The sequence below is a fragment of the Adelges cooleyi genome, unplaced genomic scaffold, assembly GCF_023614345.1.
Source record: "Adelges cooleyi isolate 19-005CV unplaced genomic scaffold, UGA_ACOO_1.1 ACOO_flye_CR_arks_rails_tigmint_CR_PRNA_21, whole genome shotgun sequence".
In the NCBI taxonomy this organism is placed as follows: Eukaryota; Metazoa; Arthropoda; class Insecta; order Hemiptera; family Adelgidae; genus Adelges; species Adelges cooleyi.
In genome coordinates this window covers 5,758,407-5,776,139 of record NW_026095871.1, presented here as the reverse complement: position 1 = coordinate 5,776,139, position 17,733 = coordinate 5,758,407, and the positions used below count along the sequence as shown (strand labels likewise).

General features: G+C 28.7%; 2 protein-coding genes across 5 annotated transcripts; one reads left to right on the top strand and one right to left on the bottom strand.

Moving 5' to 3' along the window:
* Positions 1-150: 150 nt before the first annotated feature.
* Positions 151-4,732, bottom strand: LOC126835030 (uncharacterized). Its single transcript, XM_050567320.1, has 10 exons — positions 4,502-4,732; positions 4,343-4,430; positions 3,524-3,583; positions 3,149-3,369; positions 2,897-3,076; positions 1,995-2,335; positions 1,779-1,926; positions 1,612-1,707; positions 687-776; positions 151-624 (listed from the first exon to the last, which is right to left on the bottom strand). The coding sequence occupies exons 1-10, from the start codon at positions 4,573-4,575 to the stop codon at positions 438-440; spliced, it is 1,485 nt and encodes a 494-aa protein (XP_050423277.1). The 5' UTR covers positions 4,576-4,732; the 3' UTR covers positions 151-437.
* A 333-nt stretch (positions 4,733-5,065) lies between these two features.
* Positions 5,066-16,103, top strand: LOC126835029 (WW domain-containing adapter protein with coiled-coil homolog). Of its 4 annotated transcripts, none has more exons than XM_050567316.1 (13): positions 5,066-5,322; positions 5,429-5,462; positions 9,511-9,724; positions 9,798-9,874; positions 9,946-10,041; positions 10,162-10,363; positions 10,437-10,676; positions 11,435-11,562; positions 11,633-11,843; positions 12,892-13,049; positions 13,321-13,448; positions 13,741-13,844; positions 15,733-16,103. In XM_050567316.1, exons 1-12 carry the CDS (start codon positions 5,282-5,284, stop codon positions 13,832-13,834), a joined length of 1,623 nt encoding a protein of 540 aa, XP_050423273.1. In that variant the 5' UTR covers positions 5,066-5,281; the 3' UTR covers positions 13,835-13,844; positions 15,733-16,103. The 4 variants fall into 4 exon arrangements, with proteins under 4 accessions (XP_050423273.1, XP_050423275.1, XP_050423272.1 ...); XM_050567318.1 differs by lacking the exon at positions 15,733-16,103 and adding an exon at positions 15,095-15,331; XM_050567315.1 differs by lacking the exon at positions 15,733-16,103 and having other exon boundaries at positions 13,741-14,101.
* Positions 16,104-17,733: the final 1,630 nt, after the last annotated feature.

The following is a 17,733-nucleotide window of genomic DNA, read 5'->3' as shown; positions in this document are numbered from 1 at the left end:
AATAAAACTTGTTTCAATTAAGATTAAAAAAAAAATACAACTTTAGTGTCTACATTTTGGCCAATATTTTTATTTATACTAACACGTTAATTAATTCTTGAACAAACATACAATGAATAATTAAAATCAATATTAATATAACTAATTAATTTAATTATCAGAACTTCATTTGTACCTATAAAACTGCATTATATTAATTTTAATTTAATTATCGTAGTAATTAGAATACACCAAGTACAAAATGTAATTTACAACATAGAATAATGTAATAAATTTAACATTAAACAAAAAAAAAATGTAATTTTAAATATTGATAATTAAAATGTATTTGGACGTAACATAGTCCTATCGGTTATAACACTACTTATAATGATAAACTCTAGGGAGAAATTACATAATTCAATATTAATGATTAGTAAGTTTAAAAACATTTTCTTTTAAGGAGTTGATTTTTTGAACAGTCTCTGAAATATACTACCCTTGGCTAATCCTTTGGATGGACCTTTTTTTAAATCACTGTTTGGTCCTCTGGCCAATGATTGAATTTTGCTCAATAGCGATTTGTTCGGTCCTTTAGCTTTAATCCCGGTTTTCACTGTAGTGTTGCAAGTCGAATCTTTTTTGCTGTAACATAACGCTTATTATGAAATTTGACAAAATATACATACAAATATTCACTATATTACCTTAATAAATTTTTATTGGGTCCTTTGGCTAAGCCACTTTTTGGTACATTTTTAGCGTCTTGTTTCAAATTTGTATCGGACTTTTTCTCACTAAAAAATAAAATTTTATATTCATAATAGAACCAAGTTTTTTTAATGTGTTAAGGATCGAAGATGGTTTTTGGTCACTTGGGCAAACTTAGTTCACCAAACGTTGGACAGGCCTTTGGTAGTTTTGGTCCAATTGTTCTGACACTAACGACTAGAGAAATCTCTTGGTTAACCGATAATCAAACTGTGACTTAATGCACAGCGAAAACAATTTTATAATAATACTTTTAAAATTATATTCATTGCAAAAATCATAATATTCTAAGTTGAAACTTGGAAAATTTAGTAATTATCTTGGTGTAAAGTAATTTTTGATTTTTAAAACTTATATTAAGAAATTTATGACGACCCGTCTCGGACAGCGAATTCGTCTATAGAAACCATCACATCATGATGGCAGCGTTGGGCCTTAAAGGCCCGTTAAGTTTGATGATGATATAAATAACAATATCTTTTCAGTTTCATATCAAAGCTACATATTTGTTTTAAAATACACAAAAAAATCACAACGATGAAGTTTAAGTACAAACATTTTAAGTATTTGAACGGTTGAAAAAATTGTTTTAATACTTATTATTATTATGGAATACTGTTTTAACATAATTAAATAAGTTTACACTATTTATATACTTTTTGGTTACTCCCACTTGAACAGATTATAAATAAGTTTTTTGACTTAGCCATAAGGTAGCAATTATTGAATTTTACGTGGAAGCAGTGAATTATTTTAAAGGGCATGTTAATAGTTAAAATTGTAATGGTAACTGTTTAGAGAAGCCTCCTATTTTAGTTATGATTTTATTGAAATGTTCAATTGAATTGTAAAATTTCTTACCAGTACGCAGAGTCGGTCATATCATTTTCTTTTACTTTAATTTCTTCGCACAACGATACATTCTTGCCAATTGTGATATTAGTATGATTTAGGTTTCTACAAAGACATTTTTTCTTTGTTTAATCACACAGTTAAAATACACACATTAAATATTTAATATATTGTACCTGTTGGAGTCGTTTAATTCTGATTCATTGGCTAAATGATTTTTCAAAATTTGATCGGCCAATTGTTCATTGTAATCGGTACTTTCCAGAGCAAAAACAATAATTTTTTCTTCTAGGCTCTCATACTTTTTTTGTAGCAATTCTTTTTCTAAAAAAATAAAATACGAAACAAATGATTGATTTTAATATTTCTTCGTGTAACTATTAATCATATACTTTTCAATTCTTCAGCAGCAGTTATTTTTTTAACTGGAGTTTTTATTTCAACCGTCGTTGTCGTCGTTACTGGCTTGGATGGACAAGTTGAATTAATTTTGTCAAATTGGTTTGGCAACGCTTTTCTTCGCAACCAAAATATGTCATCATCATCGTAGTCGCTTTCATTGTTTATTAGCGTAACTCTCGGCAGCTGAGGCACTATACTTGTAAAGTCAAGACCTTTATTGAAGCCCATAGTTAGTAATGTTTCTGTAGCTTGGTTAACATTGTTGTCAGCTCCACATAACGTATCTAAAAGAACGGTTTCTTCTACCACGGGGAACACACTTTTCAAATATCTAAATTGAATATAAATTATTTATGTATAATATATTGGATTGACAGGTAAAATTAAATACAATTTTTAGTTTACATCCTATAAAATTTTACTCACCTATTTTTTCATTATATTCTATAAAATATATATCCATCAATATCAAATTATCGTCTATCTTCTAAGTACATCAGACAAATACCAAATACACTACATGATACTGAAACAACAAAATAATAAATCATGCTAAAAAAATAAAATAAAACAAAAGGTAAAAAAATAAAAATAAATAATAATATAGAACACAAACATCAGTTCAAAATATCACAACTATTGTCGTTAATATAATAAAACTAATAAAATAATTTACAATTTACATTCATTCAAAAATGCTAAAAAAAACCAATCAAAACATATCATACATTTCAAAAATAATGTATTCATAATAACATTGGTCATCAAGTAATCTCGGTAACTAAATACATTTTATTTATTTTGATAAAAGGTTCTAATCACACATAAAACTGTAAGAGCAAGAACACAGGTTTTTTTTATCACAAAAGTAAACATAAATTCTAATATTTACCTTAATTTCATTTTAGGAGAATAATGAACGGGTTTGGGTGAAGGACTTGTTGTAGGCGATTGGTTTGTTTGGGACATATAATGACGGTTAATCGGTGGTGGTGTATATGGTCCTGGCGTAGCTATTGGATGTTTTTCCACTTGTAAAGCACTTATGACGACAGCTTCTCTATTGTGATACCTGTAGTTTACATTGAGTAGGTATTAAACATCAAAACTAATTGTTCAAAATATATTAGAAATGTCCACTGACTTGTTTAATAAGGCTCTAATATGCGTCTCGGTTGCTGTTGGAAACATCGCACTTATCTTGGTAATGGACTGTTCAATATTAGAACTACTGATAGATGATATATTAGAAGATAATGATACACGAATGCTTGCTGATGAACGAGCATAGTTTATAGCATTGGAACCCATACGAGGACTAAATCTGACCGGTATAGGACTTGAATTTTGTGTAATGACTGAATCCTTAAAATAAAAAATGTTTGATTAAAAAAAATAAAAATATATATATTAAATCGGGTTAGGTATAAATTTTTTTATTGAGGCCTTAATTACAAATTTAATTTGGGAAATACAATAATAAAATTTAAGTTAGGCGAGCACTTAATGTAATCATTACCTGATGCATATGATAAAATGGTTGAGGAGAGTCACTCTTGCACGGTGAATCATTTTGAGTCTAAAAGAAAATAATACTTGGTTAATATATGTAAAGAATAAAACATCACATCATTAGTCGTTGTTGAATTTTAATATAGTGCCAACATGAATTTGCTATTTCACTTTAAAGTTACATTAAAAAAAAAAATTCAACAGTACACTATTTCTGAAAGTTTTATAAAATAAATATAGAACTTTATTAGCTATAAAAAATTATTAAAAAAAAAAAATATATTGCTTAACAGCAACATTTTACCCTGTTTATGTAACAAACAACATTTTTACAATAGAAATAGGTACAACTATACATTCAATAAATGTTTGTTTACTAAGTTATATTTATAATTATGTAATAGTAATTGGGTTTGATTTATATTGTAAAATAAAATATTTGTATAAATTATTTTAACATAAATTGCTTGAAAACCTACAATAGGCCTATATAGGCCTTAGATAATTTTATCTATAAATATTACTTATACTTTATACTTTTGCATTGGGTTATACTTATATACAGACATCTTATTCATAGATTAAAATAGTTTTTAAATGTTTTTCCCTCGGATATATTCACTAAAATATTTAGGGTGGATACCAAATATTGCTCAATGCGTCCTAATAATAAAACATTCTTATCAATATTCAAATGACAAAAAAATATGCTACATAACATTTATAAAAACCTGTTTAAAATATTATCAATAAACTGGAATTATCAATATTATTTTTGCTATCTGGGATACGAAAATATTATTAATTTATCTTTACAACTTCTCACCTGAACAGTTAATGGTTTGGTCATTTGATAATGCAGATAATTTTTCCGCGAATCATCCAGATTCGTAAAATAATTTAGTAAATTATACCTGCACATTAAATCATTGGTATTAGTAAAAAGTAAATACATAGATATCTATAAAACGGTATTTTTTATTACGTTTTTCCGGATTTGTATCCATTGTTATTGTGCCACGCAAAATTATTTTTGACTAAGTCCTGAACGTCTACCATGATGCAAGTGAAATGCGAATAGAATGAAGTCAAGTTCCAACTCTATTAGACTTAAAAAAAAAACAATATAGACGGTGGCGTGTAAAACAATTCCAACACAACACAAGTCGAGTCACAAGACGTATTTACTATTTATTTTTTTAATCAGATTATCGCCATTTTTTCAAGGACGAATTTCGCATAAACAAAATTTCTACAGCTCGTCGCACTGTTGCCAACCTGTCAATTAACGTACGCGAAATTGTCACCGGGCAAATATCAATCGGACGGTTGTGAAATTCGCTCGGAAAACGGCAAATATATTTGTAAGTTTGTTTCGCTATTGTTAGCATGTATTTGATCGTTTTTCGCGTTAAAAATGGTTTAAAATAATTTCACCACATATTGTTGACACTGTACACGGACGCCAGCTGATATTCGAACGGACCAATGGTCGTACGTACCTGCCCGATGGATGACAAGCCCCCTCCATTCGCCTGACAGCATCTTCTTCACCCTGTCCGTGTATATTTCTTTTTTTCACTCCATTTTAATACATATTACATTTTACTATACTATTATATATTTGGTCTCGACATGTATGGCGTCCGGCCGCAATTTTTCGTTGTTATGTTTAGTCTAGCTTAAGTCCACCGACTCGCCCGCCTACGCCTTAATTACACAATTACATTGCCGGACGGTAGATTTCCATAGATAATCGGCATTGATGGTAATGCATGCGAGGAAACTCCAAAGGATTAGCGATGGGTAAAGCCTAGTTGACGAGATTGCGCGTTCAACGTTGTTTTAATTGCCAACGGACGTTAATTAAGAAAATTGTACTCAATCGTGTGTCTTTTTGCATTTTTTCCAGGTATTACGACAAGAACCCGTCCCATCAATATCAGGTAACTATCGGCCAGTTGTCAATATTGTTTTGATAGATAGTACACATATAACAATATTATTGTATACTCGAAGTCGGGTAGATCCCCAACGAAACGGATTTCGAAAAAAATATAAACAATATTACTAATAAGGATTACGTTGCGATTGATAGAATAAAAAAAAAAAAAAATCTAAAGCTTTAAATTTTTCAATCGAGTAATTGGTTATAATTGACACGAAAACATAAAAACTTGTAATCAAGTAACATCGTTTAACGTTATCTAAATTCATTGTAATCCTCGGCTAATGTTAAAAAAATCCAAATATTGTGTTCAAATACTTTTATTTTGATGGTAATTCATAAAAGGTTAGGAATCTTTAGTAAATATATATTTAGTATGTACAAGTTGTAGTAATTCGGGTTACGTTTGTTGGTAGCCAATGAATATGATAGAAATTCTAAATGACGTGACACAGTTTTTTAGGACAGAATTTAAATCTCATTATATTATCATAAATTAGATGTTTATCAAAGAAATAACATTTTTTAACGTTATTGATAATTTATACAAACAACTTATCGTACTGATCTACCAGTTAACCAAAAACAATTGTTGCTTGAATCTTTCTATAAGAAAACTGTTTTAAATTAATAGTAATTGGTTACACAAAAATTAAATGTTTATCTTTTTTGAAACAACATTACCCGGCAATTAGTTAGAACATGAAAAGTAGGAATATAATTAATTAAAGATTGGAAAACTATTTTCAAAAACTGTATAACACAAAATCATTGAAATTCTACAACAAAATCTAATACCTAAATTTTACTGTTATGCTGTAAATTCTTAAACTATTGAAATTTTTAAAGTTAAAAATCATGAGTATCCATGCTATATACGGTTACATCGGCACATGGACACGTCTTATGTGAGGGACAAATTTTCAGGATGACTTAAGCGTTCTCGTCCTCGCCTAGTTTACCTTGGTTCTCCTCGACGAACATTCGGCGGCACTCTTGCATCATCTTGGCAATATAGAGGTGTGACTCAAACTCTTTACACGCCTCCATGATGAACGCTTTATACTCATTGTAAAGAGTTCAGTAGCGGATCGTGTATGTCGATCTCTTTGTTATAAAAGGATACGCGGAAAGGACCATTTCTCACATGTACTCTTTGGCCTGGGAGAGCTCGTAACTTCGATACCACAGAACTTTCGGTAGCGCACGGCTGTTTGTAGTCACCTTTGCGGTTACGGTAGAAAATAGCTATAAACTGCGAAACTTAAGGAAGGACAAGTTTTGCTTGATTATAATGTTCATGAACTGCTTATCTTCAACATTCTCACGCATTAGTTTCTTCATGTTGTCGCACGCCTTGATCGTACAGTACATGCTCTCCGTGAGACGAATTCAATGTACAAAATGTGTTCAGGTTTCACTCCACGTCTGTTGGTGCGTCGAATCTCACTGTTAGCCATCATGATGTAAGGCATCACTTTGTCCAACATGAATGCTCGTGGTAGCTAGATAGGAATGATAATTCTTCGGCATGCTCGTCGTATAGTAACGAGAGTTGACGCTTGTACGACCTAGGCGCTAATTCGAGATACTTTTCCTCGCTCCACATTAGCGTGTGCTGTTTGGCGAGAAGGAGATCGTTGACATGTATAGGATCTTTGCTGATGAATTCGACCATCGGGTCTCTGGCGGCGTACTCTTTGGAGTCTTTGACTGGTGATAAATAGACCGGTTGGTCGATTATTACTATCTTATATAAAAACTGGAAAAGAATAACTTACTATTGGCATAGTGTTTACTTTCTGGGAACTACTTAAATAGATTTGTTGTTGTATGTCGCCATGGCCGACGAGTGTGATGTTTCAGACAAATTTTTAGGATGACCCCCAGCGATAAGACATTCATGTCAAAAATGTTTTTCTAAAACGGTATTGTTAACTAAAAATTATATAGCAATACTAACCTAACTTACGATTTTACATAATTTTATAGTACAAATTTACCGCTGAAGTTAGTTACCGCGACAGCCCAGCTAATATACCACGCCACCCGCATGTTTTTATTGCTGCAGATTACCAGTTTAAACCTCTCTTAGTTCAATACCATTTACAATTTTGAAAAATTATGATCGCTAGGCACTAGCAGTACACACTCGCTTCGTGTCCTTTGCCAGATGCTAAAAAACCCAACACGGAAGGGAGCGACCGCTAGGTTTGGCATGGAGGTGAGTGCACCGAGTACATTCTTGCCTCGCATCGCCTCAGCAGGGGTGTACTGCTGGCATTACTTATTAATCATTATTAGGTGATTTTTTTTGTATGAACTACTTTTAGTCCGATTTTCTATTCCAAAAATGCGTAATAAAAGAAAAGTCCACCCTTTTTAGGATATAAGGTTAATAATATTGGTTTGGTTTTCTGTATATATTAATTTGTCATTAAAATTTTCGAGTATTCATCTATTTTACAGAAAGTTATAGCGTGCCAAATCCTAAAGTTCAAAAACATTAAAAAAATTTTGTTTCACAACTGTGAACTTTTGCAAGTTTTGAAATTATTAAATCATCGTCATGTAAATAAAAAAAAATGGTATTTATTTACTGAAATAAAAAATATATATTTTCCATTCTTAAACAAATAAAATGTATATTGTGTAACAATTAAAGTAAATTTATTATTGTGAAGTGGCGACTAGGTCTTACAACACAACTATATAATAACGAAAAACAGCATTCTGTGTTTTGTTGTTTAGTAAATATAGTTATAGACGAAGATGGAAAACAGTAAAAAAAAAACTATATTATAAACATAAATCAAAATTAGTTAAACATAATATATAAAAACAAATAAATAGAAATTGGTAAAATTTGGCTTCCATTTTATATTTTTTAAATCAATGTACTAAATAATTTTTTAAATCATAGCTGTTGTCAACTAATGTGTTAACTGATAGGTATATACTGCTGAACATTGCTACACATTTTTGAACACGTTACATTCTACATAACTGACACTAATTTGATTTCCTGCTCAAATTATTTATTTAGCCTTTTAATATAATGGCTCATATTTGAATTAAAAATAAGGTATTCATATGTCACCTACAGTATACCAGTGGTTAAGTCTCATAGAAGACATTACGATATGTTCCAAATTTTTTTGTGTTCTTAATTCTTACATTTAATATTTGTAAATGGTATTATTGAGAATTTACCATGAACTATACGAGAATTGTGAGAAATATACTTTAGATTTAATTTTCTTTTTAATTATATTTAAATTATAGCCAATTAAGTAAATGTACATTATTCGCATTAAGCTAATACAAAAATAACAACACCATGTAAACTAAATTTATTTAATTATAATTTAAATAAACAAACTAAAGTTTCAATATATTATCTATGGACAACAGTAAAAATGTAAAACTATTATTTATGTATAGATCTTTGAATACTCCGAAATAATAATAAGAAAAAATATAAGTATTAAAAAAACGCTTGTAATTTTACATGACTTACTGGTTTATTTTTCTAAATTAGAATGATACCATTGACTTTCTTATATATACACAAGCGGTGGTATGCATATAACTGCGACCGTTTTCATGCGGGTTTTTCATGATTTTTGCAATCAAATGGTGATTCTACCATCCATCTATAAACTATGACGAGGGCACCTTTGTTGACCTTTGCTGTTCTAAAGTATAGCACTGCATATTTGTATATTTTAAAAACAATAACAATACTTAGTTAAGGGTTTTTTATGCTTTTTGTTTTGAGTGAACATTTTTGTTGTATTTTCCAAAAAATCATACTGAAAATCTATTTAATAAAAGTTGTTAAACAAATATATAAAATTAGTAGATTATCTTGTACAGTGATAATTGTATTTAACAAAAAGACTTAGATTAACATAAATTATATATTTACTGACCCTATAGTCGTGTTTGATTTTATTTAATAAAGCAATTGTTAATTTACCTATGTATTGTGTTTTATAATGTAGTTGATTTGACTAATATGATATTTTTAATCAAAATTTCAGAATTCCAAATATTTAGTATCAAAAAATTCTAGTAGTGATCAAAAATATGGCAGTGTTAGAGGTAATGGTACATCGTACCCAAGTCCAGGTAGAGGGAGCCCGTCACGAGATCGATCGTATTCCAGTAAAAGTTCTTATCACTCTCAAAAAAGTCATAGAGACAAGGAGAGAGATTCTAGAGACTATAAATCTAGGAATAGTGATAAATATTCTGGTAAGTTGTATATGAATAGGAGGTATTATTATTTTGATTTATGTTAATAATGTATATTTTATGTTTGTTCCAGATTATAGTAGGTCTCCTAAAGATAGTAGGAGGAGTAGAGATGAATATAGGACCAATCATGATCGGATCAGTCCGGAAGTAAATATTTTATTATTATTATTAACCGAAGTAATAGTTGAAATTAACACTTTCATGCTTATAATTTACAGAAAATGGTTCATTCAGTAAAATGGTCGAATTCATCAAGAGATTCCCGAGATACTAGAGAATCGGGTCAACGTAAAGTTGTCAACAGCTCTTGTCAGGTAAATATTTTCAGACATTTCACTAGAAAAATAGATTTATGTGTAAAAAAATTTTTCTGAATATCTACTTATGATTTTTTTGTTTTATTAAATAACTTTTTTTTAAAATTATTTTTACAGAGCAGTAGCAGTAGTAATAACCGTAACTCCCGGTCTGGAGAAAGTTCTGTTGCGAAAGTTGGCGATTGGTCAGAGCACACAAGTTCTTCGGGCAAAAAATATTATTACAATTGTAAAACTGAAATATCACAATGGGATCAGCCAAGAGAATGGGTGGAAGCTTATCCTGTATCTCAGCCTTCTCGGACACAATACCACCATGGTATTAATTTTGTGTATTAATTTATTACCATATTATAGACATTATCTGTATGTTTTATTTTTTTCCCCTACAGACAAACATTCCAATAGCTCGTTAATGCGATCGTCATCGATGAGTAATCATGTGAACAAAGTTCCGCAACAGTCCTCCCAACAAGGTAATTGTACAAGTAGACAAACCCACCACCAAAAAGATACATATTGGAATCAAATGCGAAGTAGTAATCATACAGTGAATGTTTCTCAATCTCACCATGTGCCTGAAAGTAATTTGGATAGGCTTGATCAGGAGGGGCCAACCGTAATAAATTCCTGTATGTATTATGATTTTAAATTACTTTAATGCCGGGTTGCACAAAAAATTGGTTATTATAACAGATTGTTAAAATTGAATGAAACAAATCGTCACTCCATCCGATAACGACGAGTTTCATTTTGCCATCGTAAAACATCACCTTTAAATAAAAGAAAGGGCTGAAGACTTGATTTTGTTCGGCTAATAAAAAATGCAATGTTTTCGTAAAGAGCATGTGATATAGGACACTATGTTTTGAAGTTAAAAGGCACAATTCGATTTATCTATATTTTTCACTATAAACGTCGATTTCTTCCTTATTAGGGCACACAACTTAAAAGTTATTAAAAAAAGTCTGAATGATCTCATTATTAACTTTTCTGAAAAATTAAAATAATAATAAAATATCATGCTTTATAATATGATAATAGTGTACGTAAGAATAGTTACCACATTTTCCTATTCTTTTAAAATAATAACATCTGTTATTGAGATGGTTTAGACAGTGCTAGACCAACTGGATCTTTAATCCAACTTTTTTCCTGTGATTTCTCTATTTAAAGGGCTTTACCATGTTGACAATTTGGCTAATCGGTACCTGCCAACTGGTTACTCACCCAGTAACACAAGGCTACTTCATCTCGCTCGTCCATGGCGCCCTCGCTACTAAACATATAAATATGATTGACTTTAAATCGTTAATAAAAGCTCATGCAACCTGGTATTAGAGTTATAATTATCTTAACTTATACTCGTAATTACATATGTTAACATTAGGTGATTCTTCTCAAACACAAGACATGGAATTATGTAGTGGCGACAGCACACCTACGTCGGAAAAATCATTTCAACTATCAACAATGACCGCACAACAAAGGCATAATTCTACTAATCCTCAATCTCAGGTAATTGTAATAATAATAACATTTTAATTTTCATATTGCACCTTGATTAATAAAAGGATTGAAACCGCAGGTGAAAATTGGAGCAGAAACAACTATTCCATCTAATAACGATTCGTGTGAAAGAACAAATGTTGATACCAGAACGGCAACACCACCTCCAATAGCTAATGTATCCCAAAATTTAGTTGATTCAATATCATCGACAAATAATAATACTACAGAGCGGGGTCCTCCGACGCCAACAAATTCAGAATCTGTTAATACCCAAGAAAATAATAAAGGTAATTTTTTTTAAATATTCAACCTTAAATATATTTTTTACGCGTTTACTTTTTGACATTCTCCCCAGCAGGTGTAGTCATTCATCTTAAGAACTCGTAATTACAATTATAGTATACTATTTTCTAGACGTATCATCGTTGTAAATAACGATGAGTCATTTTTGTTTTTTAGAGCTCCACGTCGCGGCACTTTATAAATGTATGAAGGCAATTTTTAAAAATGTTTAGATGTTTTCTTAGTTAACAATATAGTTAGTGATTTATATTGTCTGTTTTATACAAGATAAATATTTTTTCTTTCGTACATAGTATAAGACCCCATAAATAAAAGTTTATTTTATGCTCAAACAAATAATTCTTACTTCTACAATTTACATCACTAGGCGTGTGTTGTTAATTATGATGAATTGTTTTTTGGTTTACCAAATATTGTAAGAAGTATTTTTGAGATATTTATAAAAAAAAAAAGTGTATTTGATTTATAATTTTATGGCTATGATCTAGATGAGGCATCAGGCATGTTTTAAAAAGATTAATGTATGATTATGTAGATGAGTAAAATATATTGGTACTTGTTTTTATTTCTCTAAAGTAATAACATAGAATAAACAACATACATAAAAACATGGTCCGTATGTATGCGGGTTGCGCAAACCCATCGGTGGAGACGTCTTGTTGGGCCAGTTATGAATAACTTATTATTATTATTATTACTAAAATCTATAATTTTTATGTAAAAGAATGTTTTCATTATGTATAAATGATAATATATGTATATACTGTGGCCCACGAAAGAACGACCGTGCATAGAAACTAAATTACTCTCGTATGCACTTGTTCAAACAGTAGTTGTTGTTAAATACATTTTAGTTACTGCGCGCACGGTTGACCGCAATATATATATATATATATATATACATTTTTTTTAAATATATTTATAATGAACACACTTTTTTACATAAATATAAGGTGTTGCACTGTGTTATTACTGTGTGTTTATTACATTCCCATGTAATTATAATTTTTCAATGTAATTTAAAATTAACAGGAAGCCCCATAATAAGCCATGCAGAACAAGCCCAAGCAAATGCTGTGACACCTTACCGTGTTGGTGGCACAGCCACGTCTTCAATTGTATCAAATTCAGTTCGTGATGATTTCACATCTCATGTAAAAAATTGGCCAGCTGATATTTTAGCAAAACAAGTAATAACAAAATCTGAACAATTGAATTTGATTACTTACTATCTTGAATGCAGAATTTGTACCGTTTTACGTTTTATAACATTAGATGTTATTATTTTTTATAAATTTTGGGTTAAATATTTGTTTACAAATAACTAATTATTAAAAAAAATTTAATACTAGGAAAGGTGAGCTATCAATAGTAGTTGAAACTCAATGAAATTTGCATTTATGATACTAATAATGAAAAATTATCAATTATAAAGTACTTAAATTAAATGTTTCTGTTAAGGCACAAAAATTGAGTGAAGAAGCTCACATATTAGGAAGCATACATTGTTCGCGAGTGTCTGCAGAATTAAAATATGCGCGATCCGTCGTGCGTATAACCGAAGTACAAGCATCCTTATTAGAACATAAGTAAGTTATTTTTATGGTTTGTATAGTGTGTTTAGACTAGGGTCTGAATGTCGACGAGCCCCGAAATCGGTACACTGAATGGTGCCGAACGAGCAAATGCAAAAAGCCGCCATACTATTCGTTAGTCTTTGCGAGCGTTTGACTGTTTGGCGATCCATCCTTTGAAGGATTTACGATTAACAGATAGTAACAAGCAATTATTGTCAACGGCTTAGCGAATACCCGTTCAGACCCTAGTCCAAAAAATTAAGTGTTGTATACATTTTTTGATTTATTTTGTTAAATGTTTCAGGGTTTTATTTTTAGAACGACAAATTAAAACGTTAGAAAAATTAAAATCGGAAAATTCGTTCATGGGTGAAGGCGATGAGGGAGGGACAACGTAAATATTCAATGGCAAGTGTTTTTGTTATTTACATAATTGTGTCAACTTTACCAAGAGTGACCCCAAATTTTTTTCTTTTTTGTTAATGTTGATTTTTTACAAACTTTTTATAATTTTGTTTCAAGGTCTCCCTAAGACCACTACTATGTTCCAATTATTAGGTATTTGATATTCTTTATCATGCTTATACTGAAGTTATTTTGTTTATTTGTAGCTATCAGACTATTTTTTTATTAATTTAAATACAGGTACTCATTAAGTACTATAATAGTTTTATTTTATTAGACCACATACATTGATGTGTTAATTGGACATGATTGTATTACCGTGTTGGTGTAATATTGCAATTTCAATATCTGTGACAACAAAATATATATTTATATATGTTACCCTAAACAGGCTGATCAATATAATATAATACTCTATTTTCTCTAAGAATAATTATAATTTTTTTTTCCTTAAAACTTTATTGTTAGCAAATATTATTTATGGTTTTATGTAATCTGAAGTAGTTGTTCGTTCTCTTAACTAAATGTTATGAAATTATAGTGCTAAAAACTGCATTTAGCAGGTTTATTATTAAATCCTGCTAAAAATAATGACTAATCCAGATTTTATGTAAATACATTTAAAATTATTAGCACGAGTGTGAACATTTATTAATAATTTTTATATTTATTTTTACGTGTTTCATAAGTTATTAGAGTTCTGAAAAGACAAAATTGTAATTATTTTCAGAGAAAATATATGTAAAATTGATCACCAAAAAAAAAAAATTCAAACATTGAGTTATATTTGTATTAAAAAAAAAAAGGCAATCACAATTTTTTTTTTGGAAAACGATACTAAATTCGGGTATTTAATTACTACTTACGATCTTTATTTGCTTGATGTTAATTATTAATCAATAACTTACCAGTGAAGTTAAAATCTAAAATCAATCCTAGAGTTCAAAATGTCAAGTGTTCAGTGTAGTATGTTAATATTTTAAAACCATTTTGTGTATATATTTTATTATAGTATTCAGATGGTTTTCTTCTTGAAACCATTTTTTAAACATAGTTATAAACATATTATGTAAAACCGATAATTTAGAAAGGAACGAAACAATATTTTCTATTAGGTAAAATCAAAGTTAAACATTTTTAACTAAGATTACATTAGTACAATTACTTTGAGTATGGAAATACGTATTCATTGTAACTATTTTGCAGTTACTTTCAAACATCTTTAATTTTTGGTTTTGTTTTTTGTTTTTTAGAAATCTGTGAAGTAAAAAAATTTGAATGTAATGTGTTGTAAAGTTCTCTATGAAAATTTTTATTTTTCCCTTATCTAATATTATCTACCTCCTGTGATGATATTTAAAATGTGTATGTGTACTTAAAATTTTAATATTAAGGCAGCTTATGAAGCAGTAAGCAATGAAGTGTCAAGATCAATAACTCTGAATTACATAATATAATTTATGCATTTTGCACGTTATTGTTCCTCTTGAGATTATTATTATTATTTTTTTTATTAAATAAAAATACCATTTTTCCTAGTTTTCCGTGCACATTAGCTTTTATTTACGAGTATTATTAAATTATTAAAAATAACGAATAAATATGGAAACATTCAATTCGACAAAGTAATTATATATATTCATTTAAGTATGTAAATTATTTTTTACTACTATTATTATTTATTCTATATCTATTTATTTATTTATCACAAAAAAAAAACAAATATCTAATTTAGTTTTAAATTTTTTTTTGTATAATTGTACAGAATTGGAGTTTACTAAGGTGACTCTTGGTGAAAAATAGTGGACAATGTAATTATAACTAATTTAACAATAAATCATTTTTTTTTTCATCACAACTTTTGTATTAACCAATCGCGTGTTGTTTTTAGATTCTAGGTCCCAACTCCTAATGCAGTTTTCTATCAGATCTCAGCGATATGATTAACTTTAATACAATGTAAAAAAAAAAAAAGTTATAATAGACCGTGTAAATATATGTATACATTTATTATATACATATATTTTACAATATTGAGCAATTTGTAATAAATCTAGAACTTAAGACTGATTGTTGCATATTTATGTGGTGAAACAAACTTAAGTTTGTAATTGTAGTTTGTTACAAACAAATTGAATTCAATTAGCGAAATTATGTATGTAAACTTATTTATTTCAACGACAAATACTATTCGAAAAATGATAAATCATATTTTGATCTGTATTCCAGTGCAAAAAAAAAAATATATATAATTTATAAGTATATTTTTTTTATTACTATTATTTTTTACCATTATTGAAGTTCGGTGTAGACTACTAATATTCAAACTAATTTTAATCGTGACCTAATGACATTTATCCAATGATGCAATTTTGTTACAATCTATAAAATACGTTTTATATAAATTTTAATATTTTTTATTATTTATAGTTATGACCATTTATTTTATACAATTTATTTTAAAAAAAAATCTATGTAACAAATTAATAATGATACGTGTAATTAAAATATTTTATTTTAAAGATAACTATTCCATGAATTAAGATGTCCAAATGTTTTTTTTTTATTATTATTTTATGTAACAAACAAAATTCTTACTAAATGTGATTAGGATTATAATTATTATTATTATTTTTTTTAAATTAAATTATACAGTATTAACTATTTCAGATTTTATTCAAATATGATTTATTTTGCCGGGTAAGATCAATATTTCCTGGTATCCAATAGTAATAAATGTAAAAGTCTAGTCGTTTACAAATTTGGTTCGATATCATCTTTTCCATAATCGTAATATTGTTTCTTTCGCACTCTGTGTTTACCCTAGTTTTTGGGGTTTTATCCGTAAGAATTTAACGTAACAAATAAATTACAACTTTTTACCTCGTAATTGAACCTTTGAATATTTAATAATAAGTGTTGTGTTAGTTAATTTAATGTAGGCAAACACAAATAATGTATAAATCAATGCAAATGAGGTAAAAAAAAAAGTATTTTTTTTTTTAAACAAAACAAAAAATAGAATAATTAGTTGTATACAAATTTTGTTACACAGTATATATTATAGTTTTATTATATAGTCGTGTTTATCAGTACCTAACAAATAGTACAATATAATAGAAACTAGAACCTCGTTTGTTTGTCAGATGTTTTGACTAATTCAATAATGTTAAACAGATCTGCTGGTATATATTATAATAATATTATTTAAAATCTTTATGATGTGTACGATCAGATCAAATCCAAAGAGTTTACTCTAAACATGTTCGGACTCACAAATTTTGTATAGCGAAATATAAAATAATAATTATAAGTTTTATGTGTATTTATTCATTTGTAAGGTTATATTTTAATATTTTAGTAGGTACATTAATTTATCGGACGTTTCCTATCTTGTAAATACATTATACATATTGTATATTAATTTAATTTTAGAATGTCAAAATAATTTAATAACAAACAAAATAATAATAATGTTCATTTATTTTTTGTTTCCCGTTCATTGAAATGTGAATACCGACAAATATACTGGACTTAAAATTCTACCAACACAACACTATGACTGCGCAGCCATGTATATGTATATTTTTAGTTAATACTGTGGCGATTTGTCCGGGTGTACAAGATACAAAATATATTATTTAGATTTTAGGTATACGTGTATTTATTAATTTTATATTTGGATTTATTAATTACAATATTATTTATTGATAATTTGTTTAATTAATTTTTTGTCGCAATTCACACTAATTAGTATTTATTTTGCTCATGTGTGAGTGTAATTTTTTTAAATTAAATTTAGAATATCGGCATGCTGAAGTCAATGCGACTGATGAAGCTCATGTAAATGTTGTCTTGGGACATTTTTACAATATTACTTTTAGTAAGTTTA